The sequence below is a fragment of the Martes martes genome (genome assembly GCF_963455335.1).
Source record: "Martes martes genome assembly, chromosome: 5".
NCBI classification, from domain to species: domain Eukaryota; kingdom Metazoa; phylum Chordata; class Mammalia; order Carnivora; family Mustelidae; genus Martes; species Martes martes.
In genome coordinates, this window is record NC_137892.1 from 80,123,837 (window position 1) to 80,136,414 (window position 12,578).

The 12,578-nt window shown below is 35.2% G+C and overlaps 1 protein-coding gene across 1 annotated transcript in view; it reads left to right on the forward strand.

The window, feature by feature from the left end:
* The window catches only part of MIER3 (MIER family member 3), a 33,420-nt gene that overhangs the window by 13,334 nt on the left and 7,508 nt on the right, over positions 1-12,578 (forward strand). Inside the window, exons 3-9 of the mRNA XM_080803911.1 lie at positions 272-406; positions 2,065-2,185; positions 3,154-3,239; positions 3,439-3,511; positions 5,708-5,859; positions 8,375-8,456; positions 9,864-9,958. Coding sequence (XP_080660037.1) covers positions 272-406; positions 2,065-2,185; positions 3,154-3,239; positions 3,439-3,511; positions 5,708-5,859; positions 8,375-8,456; positions 9,864-9,958 — 744 coding nt within the window. The remainder of the gene's footprint in view (positions 1-271; positions 407-2,064; positions 2,186-3,153; positions 3,240-3,438; positions 3,512-5,707; positions 5,860-8,374; positions 8,457-9,863; positions 9,959-12,578) is intronic.

Below are 12,578 nucleotides of genomic sequence, written 5' to 3' on the forward strand. Positions count from 1 at the left end.
ATTTGAGGAATTTTTTAAAGAGTAAAGTGCTGCTGGAAATAAAAATGAAGATATTAATCATTAGGTTTTTTGTTAATGTATTAATAATACTCTAAGTGTTTGAGCCTGTTTTCTAGCAATAGTACAAAAAGAACAACTAAAATTTGGCTTTGATATGATAACTGCTGTTTTTTTGAAAATGTGTTTTATGAACATTAATGGCATCACAGTTTATCTGTGCTTCTGTATTGTGACATCTACTGAGCTTATGTTTGTGTCCTGTCTTGAATAGGAAGGAAACATGCCTCTAGAAGATTTACTGGCATTCTATGGCTATGAACCTACAATTCCAGCAGTGGCAAATTCCAGTGCAAATAGCTCCCCAAGTGAACTTGCTGATGAACTACCAGACATGACACTAGACAAAGTGAGTACAGGCATTTAGTGAGTTGGGGGAAATTGGAGGGGGAGACAAACTATGAGAGACTATGGACTCTGAGAAACAAACTGAGGGTCTTAGGGGTGGTGGGGGGTGGGTGAGCCTGGTGGTGGGTATTATGGAGGGCATGTATTGCATAGAGCACTGGGTGTGGTGCATAAACAATGAATTTTTGGAACATTGAAAAAAAAATATAAAATTTTAAAAAAAGAAGAAAAATTCCAGATCCATTACCATTGGGTGTTTTTATTAGTTTCCTTTTAATTGAAAGCATTTTATATTTCTGAAATGTAAATTTCTTATTGACCCATTGCTCTTTATCATTATGGTGACCAATTTAAATATTGTTTGGCTTTGATTACACTGCTTTAAAAGTGTTAGTAGCTTCTTAATACTTTGTATGTTTGAGTGTTCTCCCATAAAGTTTATCTTTCCTATGTTGACATATTGTATCTAAACTTAGATTTTGCCCTGTTTTTGATCTTCTGAACTCTTGAATCCATTGATTAATAAATCCCCCAGAAGCCTTCAAACCAAGCTGGCTTAGATGTGGCATGGTTGGAGAGAAGTTCTGTTTTCTTGGGCTCTGTGAGTGGCAGCAGCCACAGCAGCCAAGGTCTTGGTGATATATCTGTAACATTGTTGGTTGCAGGGAAGGCATAGTCCCTGCTGAGGAAAGTTCATACAGCCACGGTCTCTGCTAACTTTCTATGGTCTCTGGAAAGCTTTCCTTGCCTTTCAGATCTCAGACAGGGAGAGGAATCCACATCTTGGAACCTCTTCCTGTGAGTTTTGTTGTTCCCCTTTTTCAGTCAAATGTGGTATTAATGTACCACACCTTAATGACTATAGTCACCCAGGAAATATTGAGTGCCTACTACGTACCAGAATACAGATGACTATATCCTTAGATAAAAGTTAATTCAAACCTGTTTCTTTTAAAATTATATCACTAGTCAGAGTTTTTCATTGGTTAGATTTTTTTTTTAATTATTAGAGAATAAGAGTTTGGAGAATTTTTTGGTTTTATTTATTTATATTGGTAGAAAGTGAGTTTAATTTTTACTCACATAGAAATAAGATGATTTTTGGGGTGCCTGGGTGGCTCAGTCATTAAGTGTCTGCCTTTGGCTCAGGTCATGATCCCGGGGTCCTGGGATTGAGCCCTGCATCAGGCTTCCTGCTAAGCAGGAAGCCTGCTTCTCCCTCCCCACTCCCCCTACTTGTGTTCCCTCTCTCGTTGTGTCTCTCTCTATCAAATAAATAAATAACATCTTTTTAAAAAAAGATTATTTTTGTTGTAAATTCACTAAAAATTAGCCTGCAGGTTCGGATAAGCTTTCTGCTTCTCCATGAGTTAGACAGGTTGTTTAAGTCTATAATAATATAGTTAATAAATATTATATGTAGTTAAATACCAAGTGTTATTAAGTATTTATATACATGAAGTAAATTATAGGAGCATTTCAGATTTACTTTTCTCAAAACTAAGGGGCCTTTAACAAGTTTTTAATTGTATCATAATACATAATATGTTTATAAATAATATGAAATTGATGAAGTATAATTTCTTTTTTTAAGTGAAAAAAAATTTTTTATGAGATGTAGTAATTTCTAACTCCAGCACTGCATTCTTATTCTTATAGGAGGAAATAGCAAAAGACCTATTGTCAGGTGATGATGAGGAAACTCAGTCTTCTGCAGATGACCTGACACCATCTGTGACTTCCCATGAAACTTCCGATTTCTTCCCTAGGCCTTTACGATGTAAGAAACTCAGTTGTTACTGATTAATAGTAGCACTGATGCTCTGGCTCAAGTATGTTTTATGGCATTCACTAGTTTGTCAGACATAAAACAAAACAACAGAAGAGGTCGTCAGAATATTCTAAGTGTTTTACTTAATGGAAATATAATTCTGTTACAATCCAAATACGATTGTAACTTTTTATTGGGGTAGAGTTGAACTAACATGTTGTTTTAAAACCTTAAACATTTGGTTAGTTTTGCAAAGCTGTCTATTTTCTTTCCCAAGATTCATCTGCTGCTATGGTAACCAATTGTAGTTCTTCAACCATGAAATTTTATGGACATTTTTTGGACTTGTTTTAGAAGGCCCTTTACTCTCCTGGTTTTGAAAACCGTCAGATGGTCAATAAGTATTTTTTATCTTTTTAGTGATTTATTTAATTCTTTTTTCTTCTTTTTAGTTCTTGGTGTTACCCTTTAATGTATATCAGTAATATTTAAAACGTCTTTGAAGTGAAATAATTTCTTACCTACAGTCTTGCTTATTTCTTTAGGTATTTTGATCATAGAAGAACTGTTCACTTAACAAATAAATGCAAATACACATACAGGTGTATGTGTGCAAAAACAGTTTTAATGGACCTAATATGCACCTCTTTGTCTGTGTCCCATTCTGGGTTAGCATAAAAGAACTCTAGTGCTTTCTGTTTTTTTAAAAGGTGAACATAGTGGTTTTCCTTTGCCTTCGGAAACTATTTGACAGTAGACCAAAAAAATCTTAAGGATACTATACACTTTCTTAGTATTTTCAGTGTTTTGTTTTGACTAGTGTTAAAATGTAAATAGTACAATAAGTTGAGTATATTTGTGCTGATCTCATTCATTCAACAGATTTTTTATAAAATACCATGTGCCAGGGACATGTGCTACAAAAACAGGCAGTAAAAACCTTTTTAAAATTTAATTAAAAAAAAATTTTTTTTTAGCAAATACTACATGTGATGGAGATAAGGAATCAGAAGTTGAAGATGTTGAAACAGACAGTGGTAACTCACCTGAAGATTTGAGGAAAGTAAGTTGAGTTACCATCATAATAACTTAGTGGATAGTTTGGACTAAAGTAGCTTTTAAAAACATTTCTAAAGTAACTTAAGATAATTTTGCTGTTGCGAGATGAAAGTTCTTTCAACTTGTAGTAACTCATTAATGAGTTGGAACTGGTTTTTCAGTGTATTTTTATAAGTTGTTTTTACTTCTGAATTTTCTTGTAGGAAATAATGATTGGTTTACAGTATCAGGCAGAGATTCCCCCTTACCTTGGAGAGTATGATGGTGATGAGAAAGGTAAGATTTTTGGTTTTGATTTTGATACTATTTGGTAGGCCAAGCTATCCCTTAATGTGTTTGTTTATTTGATTATATATCAACCTAGGGAGTATACATCAATTTTTTGGGAAGATTTTATTTATTTATTAGAGAAAGAATGTGTAAGCAGGGGAACTGCAGAGGGAAAGGGAGAAGCAGACTCCCCACCGAGCAGAGAGGCCATTGTGGGGCTCAATCCCAGGATGCTGGGATCATGACCGAAGCCAAAGACAGATTCTTAACCAACTGAGCAACCGAGGTGTCCTCAACCTTGGCAGTGTAAAGATAGATTTGGAGTCAGCAAAAGTTTAGGCCTGACTCAGGAATAATATATCACAATTAATAGACTCAGAGAACCACTTCTGTCTCTATACAGTGCTTCTTAGCCCTATGGGTATGCTAAGGCACCAGGTAAAGTTATGGAATGCCTCTGCAGGTGCATCTGTTTGACCTACATCCCACTCTAGTAGAAGTGGGTAGAATCTTATAACCTGAGATAATGAGCACGTTAGAGATAAAATGCTCTTGCAAAGAAAACTCTTGATGAATAAAGACTCTAGAAGAAATTCTCCTGTATGAGCCCTGAAAGAGAAGGTGATAGAACACGATTCTGTTTCTTTTTTTGTATACCCCTACTTAAGTGTAATTGGTTTTTCTTCACATTTTTGGTAGATCCCAGTTATAGTTGGTTCTGAAAATATGGCGGAAAATAAAAATACAGGTACATTTCCCTAGCTGAACTTGGGAAGCCTGGAGATTTGACCATGTACATTTGACTTTCCCTAAGGAGTCAGTTTGTCCATGTGACATCATGGGGCCAGAGCAGCACAGCGACACAACTCTTCCTGAGTTTTTCTTTTTCCCTTTGCTCTGTTAGGTCATCCTCCATTTAAAGGAAGGGAAGACGGGCTACCCTAAGGTTGTTAGCATTGGCAACTTCAGCAACAACGTTTTTCTAAATTGCTCTCAAAATGCTGTTGTCTCAGGGAAGCAAAAACAGTAGTTAATCTTGAGATGGCCCAGCCTCTCCATTCCCCCACCCAAATGACACACACCCTTGAAGTTAAGAACATGTTCAGCCACTGTCAGTTCTTAGATTAAACATAACAGAGGTAGTCATCTCTCAGTTGTACACATTCAGAAGGGAAGGTATACCTTCTCTATCCTTGGAGGGAATAAACCCAAACTGCTTTACCTATTTCAGTTTCGACAAAGAGGAAAGGAATGTACATCAAAAGTCAGTCTTACTGGTTCATAGGCATATTTTATTTTTAACTTTCCTGCTCACCGGGAGCGATAATGCCTGCCTCACATAGTTCTGAATATAAAGCACTTATCCTGGTCCATGGTACATAGTGATCTCTCAGTAAATCATTTTATTAGCTATATTTAGTACTACCATACACTTGAAGAGTGCATTGCACTTGAAGCAATGGGATAAATATTTGTGCCATCTGTGTTACTTTATTGTGTGAAGTAGAAGCTTTAAGTATGGTGGCAATGTGCATTAATAGAATATACACCTTGTTTTAGTGACATTCCGGTTATTAATAGATCAATCTTTTTAAGAGATTTTGGAAAGTTTAGTTCTCTTACTGTTAATCATTCTTTTCCATTTTTGATTGATGTGTATTCTCCTTTAAGTAAAATTCACTCTTTGGGAGGAAATTAGTAAAGTAAATAGCTACCTTTCTTAGGTATTTTGTTTTTGGCAGATATTTTGGTTTTTACTTATTTTTGTTTGTTTTATTTGTTTGCAGTATTTAACCTGTATTCACATCATAGAGGCATATAGTTCAAGAAAAACTCTAGTGAGGCTATTACAGAATTTATACAGGTTATTTTTCCCCCCTCATTAGGAGAATATAAAACACCCTTCTGAGTTTTACATTAGATTTCACTAGGCATAGAATGCCTTCTGATTGGATAGTGAATCCTATCAGTGAGAAAGCTACTTGGTCTAGGCATTGAAACACTCGGCCCTCAATAAAGTTAAAAAAATTTTTTTATACCTTTACCAATTAAAGAGTCACCTTGTGAGACAGTCAAATTGCTGCTGTCCTCAAAGTTAGTTGTGTGTAGTGTGTAGCCTATCAAAGAAGAGGAAGGACAATTAATATATATCTAGGAGTATGTTCACTATTTTTAATGTGTTAATGGAATTTTCTTTATTAGTGTATGAAAATGAAGACCAGTTACTTTGGCGTCCTGGTGTGGTTTTGGAGAGCAAAGTTAAGGAGTACCTTGTTGAGACCTCATTAAGAACTGGAAATGAAAAAATAATGGATAGGATATCTGCAGGAACACACACAAGGGACAATGAACAGGTATACTTCCACTTCTATTGAAACAGCAGCTAATTAATCTCTTCTTGGTTTTCTTTCTTTTTTTTTCTTTCTCTCTCTTTTTTTTTTTTTTTTTTTAAAGAAGGGGGACAGGGGTGGAGGTCAGAGAATTTTAAGCAGGCTCCTCACCCAGGCCGGAGCGGGATGCGGGGCTCGATCTTACAACCCTAAGATCATGACCTGAGCTGAAATCAGGAGTCAGAAGCTTGACCGACTACGCCACCTTCTTGACTTTCTTATATATGATTCAAGTATTTCTTACATGTGAACTGGGTATCTCTTTCGCTATAGATTTTTAAAACTTGGAAAATGCTGGGGCGCCTGGGTGGCTCAGTGGGTTAAGCCTCTGCCTTCAGCTCGGGTCATGATCCCAGGGTCCTGGGATCGAGCCCCACATCGGGCTCTCTGCTCAGCGGGGAGCCTGCCTCCACCCCTCTCTCTGCCTGCCTCTCTGCCTACTTGTGATCTCTGTCTGTCAAATAAATAAAAAAAACCTTAAAAAAATAAAATAAAATAAAAAATAAAACTTGGAAAATGCTGGTTAAGAAAAAGTCCCACAACCTAGTGATAACCACTCCATACTGTTTCACATTTTCTCTTCTGGTCCTTTCTTCTGTGTGTATGTGCATGTCTTACTTTGAATCACTTATTTTCCTTGCCATTGAGAATTCTTTAGTATCTCTTCCTGATGACTGTATATTCTTCCATCCTGTAGCTATAATATAACTTATTTAAACATTCTCTATGGTTGGACCTTAGATTTTATAATAAAGGTATTTTTTTGATTATTCTTGAACTCTGTTCAGGAAGTGTTGAATAGTATTACCTATTAAGATTGTGTAAATATGCTTTAGGAGTATTTGTTAGGCACTGTGTACCTATAGTTGCAGGATACTCTTAATTGTATGTGGGATGGGACTGGGAGTATTGTCTAGTAAGGGTCTTTTTTTTTTAATTCCCCTGGTTTTGCCATCTGACATCATTTTGCCCCTCTTGTATACTTTTCACTCTGTATCTTTAGCCTCAATAATCCTAACTGAAATGAATATCCAGAGATAGTTGGACTCAGACTTGAACTTCCAAGTAACATACAGAAGTTGTTGTAGCTGAATTTCGGAGTAGCTTTGCAGCTGTCAAAAAGAACCCCCCCTCTGGGTTTTTGTATTGATAGTCTATTAAACTATAATTTAATTTTGGAAGAATTAATACTTTTAAAACACTAAACCTTCCAGTTCATGAACATGGTCTGACTCTCCATTAATTTTACCTTTTTTTAATCACTCAAATGTTTGTGTTTGGGTATCATATAGATCGAATTAACTTAATTTGACAATATCTTAAATATTTATGTGCATTTAATACTTTTGTTAATAGGAACTCTATTATAATTATATATTGTTAATATAGAGAAATAATCAGTTTTTTTCAGAATGTATTTTTTCTCAAAACTAATTTTCAGTTTTTATCAGGCTTTCTAGTCTTAAAGTCATTATTGAATTATATATTGGTTCCTTCCTTAACCATTTATTATATCTCTTATTCCTGTTAACTGTCTTACTGCATTAGCCATAACGCTCCTCTCAGAGACTTGGTAGTGATAGTGATTTGAGGCATTCTTTTGATGGAAATTCATATATCTAAGGCTTTTACATTAAGAATAATAACCAGTGCTTGGTTTGATAGAGGCTGTCTTTATTATACTAAGGTAGTAACCATCTACTTATAATGGTTTTTGTCTTTTATAAAATTAGAAATGGATACTGATTTGTCAGATGCTTTTTTGGCAGCTGGATTGTTTTTTAATGATTATGTTCTAATTATTAACCTATTGATGTATTAATAGATTTACTAATATTGGGCCCTCTTTGCCTTTCTTGGAAATTACTTGGGAAGGTGGATTATTATTTAACTTTCATTTAAGTTCTCTCTGCTGCTATTTTGTTTATTTGTAATTCCAAACAGATTTAATGAGAAGAAATTCTAATTTTAAGAAAAATGACACCCTTCGTATTAGACCATGAGACCATTATAAACCCCAGTCACTCAAGTACCCATCCTTCTCTTCTAGGTCTGCTGCTGTTCCCTCTTATTAATGCTCTAAAAGGCAGGGAGTAGGTGATGTCAAGAAATAAGACCATAATTCTAATTTTTCCCAATTAGAAAAAAATCATCTAACATAGGGAAATTGCCCAGCTCAGATGGCCCGGCAATTTAAAAAAAAAAATAATAATAATAATGATACTGGCAGGTGACTTCTGAGGGGTAGAGTGAAAATGAACAAACTCCTGGGATACCAGGATAGTTAAGTAGACTAAATGTTTGGGCGAACATACCCCTAAATGTCCTGCATTTAGATAGCATTTCAGACAGTATTTGTTAGGACTCTTACTAGTCTCCCCCCAACCCCTTTTTTTGTGTCTATTTGTTTTAATGCTCTTAAGTGTGAATTTCTCATAGTTTTTATTGAATAGGTTTTTTTTTTTTCTTTCTCTTGTAGGCATTATATGAACTTCTCAAGTGTAATCATAATATAAAGGAAGCAATTGAAAGGTACTGCTGCAATGGAAAGGCATCTCAAGGTAAGGAACGCTTGGGATCAAGAGAGGGAAGTGATAGGGGATGCTCATTTGGGGATTAGAATAAGCAAAGTATTGTAAAGGATGGAGCCATCCCATAACACTTTTGTAAGATCTCTGTTCATCTTCATAGCCAATAATTTTTTCCTTTTCTTGCCCTCTATTTTTAGACATACGAGAGGTTGTTCAAATACAAATTAGTTACCCCCCTGTCACCTCCACTTTCTTGAAGAAATAGTTACAGAACAAAGCAGACCCCAGAGATGACAATATATCCAAAGTAATTAAAAAGAATGATTTTATGATTTCATTGAAAAGAAAAGTTGTTTTTTCTTTTTTAAACCAAACAGGAAATGAGAAGCATATTAAAGATTAAAAAAATGTATATATTCCATTGAATTTATTACAAAGAAGGTATTTTTAGTAATCATGTAATAAAATTTTTACAATACTTAGGCTTTGTTTTGTGTGTGTCAGGGAAAATGGTTATCTTTAATTTCAGTAGTTTTGTCACTATATAAATAATTGCATGCACCATAGCTTTCATTAAGTAGATATAGAATGAAATAATACTCAGTAATATTATATAAATGATTTGGAAAAATAGAAAAGCCGAAAACAGTACATTTAAACTTGTAGGTTGAGATAGTCTGTAGAAATGTTTTCTTGTAGAAGTTGCTTTTTTGAGAAAATTATTTTTAAGCTTTCCTAATCTCAAAAACTAAATACTGGTTTTTTTTCTTTAGTTCAAACTATGTTTTATTTTTATGGTGGACTTCTCTTAGGGAGGACCTGGTCCCCAGTGTCTTCAAGTGAAGAACTTCAAGTTTCCTCTGCCCCAAACAGATTTGAGGTCACTCATATTAGCATCTTCTGAGCAGTTGAATGGGATTTAGTCTTTTGAGAGCATAGGCTGTTCCATATTCCCATTGGCTTTCCAGAGTGTAGCACTCTGCAAACTGACTTTAAATAAATATGTATTGGTTACTTATGGTCTTTAATTAAAAGCACTGTGGTTTTGATATAATACCCAAAATAAGGCTTTTTTTTCCCCATAAAGGAGATAACTTTTTTTAATTTTGAAAAAATACATGCTTATTGTTTAAAAAAATAAAAAAAACAGCATAAATGGTAGAAAAACATTATATTCTTATCCTCCCATGTAGAGAAAAAGAACCCATTGTTTGTATTTTGGCATTGTTGATTTTTAAATAAGATTTGTATTGTGCATACTTTTGGTAATCCTAACTGATATCTTCTGCATACAGAACTGTGTGTATGTGTACATATGAGAGAGAGAGGGATAGTTAGTTAATGGCCTTTTATAGGGGAAACATACTGAAAGTGTAAACTAGCAATTCATGTAAAAGAGCTCTGAAGCCAATAAAGTTTCTTTCTAAATCTCTTTAGAAGGAATGACTGCGTGGACGGAAGAAGAATGCCGGAGCTTTGAACATGCACTCATGCTTTTTGGAAAAGATTTTCATCTTATACAGAAGAATAAGGTAAGTTAGGCAAATTAGTATAGATTGGTTAGTATAGACAATGAATAGAAGCATGTAAGTTTTAAGTCACTTGGGTAGGAAAAAAAAAAAGGAAGAGTTTGTTAATGCTTTCCTGCCGTCATCGTTTCTTATGTTGCTCTACACATGACTGGGATTGGCTTTCACGCGGGGTGGCTGATAGAGGACTCACCTATCTTTTGACATACATAGTTGTTACACTCTACTCACGGAGAATGGATTGCCTATATTTTCTACGTAGTCTTACTCTTCTGTTTGCCTTGACTCTGATTTCTTTCTAAGCTCTTCAGAAGTTTGTGGCCTCAAAAATGTTTCTCTTTAGCAGCCAGAACCGTAGTTGCTGAAAGAAGAAACATTGGTTAACTAAAACCAACTATAAACATTTTAATAACATCAAATGCTGGCAAGGATGTGGAGCAGCAGGAACTCTCATTCATTGCTGATGGGAATGCAAAATAGTATGGCCCCTTTCAAAAACACAGTTTGGCGGTTTCTTTTTTTTTTTTTTTTTAAGATTTTATTTATTTATTTGACAGACAGAGATCACAAGTAGGCAGAGAGGCGGCAGAGAGAGAGGAGGAAGCAGGCTCCCCGCTGAGCAGAGAGCCTGATGCGGGGCTTGATCCCAAGACCCCAGGATCATGACCTGAGCCGAAGGCAGAGGCTTTAACCCACTGAGCCACCCAGGTGCCCCAGTTTGGCGGTGTCTTACAAAGCTAACCATACTCTTACCATATGATCCAGCAGTTACACTCATTAGTATTTACACAAAAGAGTTGAAAACTTATATCCACACAAAATGTTAATAGCACATTTAATCATAATGGCCAGAACTTGGAGACAAGTAAGATGTCCTTTGAGGTGGATGGATAAATACATTGTGACACATCCAGACAATGGCATATTATTCACTTCTAAAAGGAATGAGCTATCAAGACACAAAAAAAATCATGGGGGAACCTTTAAATGCATATTATTAAGTCAAATAAGCCAATCTGTAACAGCTATATTACAGTATGATTTCAAGTGTATGACATTCTGGAAAAGGCAAAACTGGGGAGACAGTAAATCAATGGTTACAAGATTTATCATAGAGGGAGTGATGAATAGACACAGTACAGAGGATTTTTAGGGTAGTGGAACTATTTTGTATGATACTCTAATGGTGGATATATGTCATCATATATTTGTCAGTACCTATATAATGTTTAGTCCTGAGTGAACCCTAATGTAAATGATGGACTTCGGGAATAAAGATGTGCTGGTGTGGAGTCATTGATTGTAACATGTACCACTGTGGTGGGGAATTGATAGTGGAGGAAGCTCTGTGTGTTTGGGAGTAGAAGATGATTATGGTAACTCTGTACTTTATGATCATGTCAGCTGTGAACCTAAAACTGCTCTAAAAAATAAAGTCAATTTTTTAAAAAGTGTGTGTGCATGTGTATATCCCAGTATCTGGAATAATTAAGTTTCATTGAAGTATGGTTTATTTGTTATTATCGCTCTACATCCTAAAGGAACATAAGATTTGAAGTGGCTGGGTTGGTCAATATTTTATTCCTTTTTATTTTCATTATAATAGACTTTATTTTTTAGAGCAGTTTTTGGTTTATAGAAAAATTGGTCAGAAAGTACATAGGATTCCCATATGTCCCTTTATCCCCACAAACACAGCTTCCACTATTATTAATATCTTACATTAGTGTGATACATTTGTTACAGTTAATGAACCAGTATTGGTATATTATTATTAACTGAAGTCCATGGTTTACATACTGGTTCACTTTTTGTGTTATATGGTTCTGATAGGTATGTAATGACTTGTGCCATTACATATATATTGATATCCACCATTATGGTGTCATACAGAATGGTTTCACTGTCCTAAAATCCCTTGTACTATAACCAATTCCAATCTATTCCTCTCTTCTTTCCTCCACTCCTACCCCAGCATCTGGCTTTTTACTCTCTCTATACTTTTGCCATTTCAGAGTGTCATATGGTTGGAAACATATAGTATGTAGCCTTTTCAGATTGGCTTCTTTGACTTAGTAGTATGCATTTAAGGGTTTCTTCATGTCTTGTCATGACTTGATAGTGCATTTCTTTTTATCACATTTCTTTTATTCCATTGTATGGATATACCAGTTTATCCATTCACCTTGAGGCGCATCATGGTCCCATTCAAGTTTTTTATAGTTATATGCTGCTATAAACATCTGGTGTGAAGGTTTTTGCATGTTACTTGAGTTTTCAACTCCTTTAGCTAAATGCTAGTGAGTGGGATTGCTGGATTCCATGGTAAGATTATGTTTGGTTAGAAACATAGAAAATCTTTAAAATGTCTGCTAAAGTGGCTTTACCATTTTGTATTCCCACCAGCACTGAGAGTTCCTCTTGCTCCACATCCTTCCAGCATTCGATGTTGTCAGGGTTTTAGATTTTGGCCATTATAATAGGTGTGTAATGTGTCTTGTTGTTTTCATTTGCATTTCTCTGATGACATAAGATGTGGAGTATCTTTTCATTTGCTTATTTGCCATCTGTGTCTCTTCTTTGTGAGGTATCTGTTAAGGCCTTTAGCCCATTTTTTAATTGA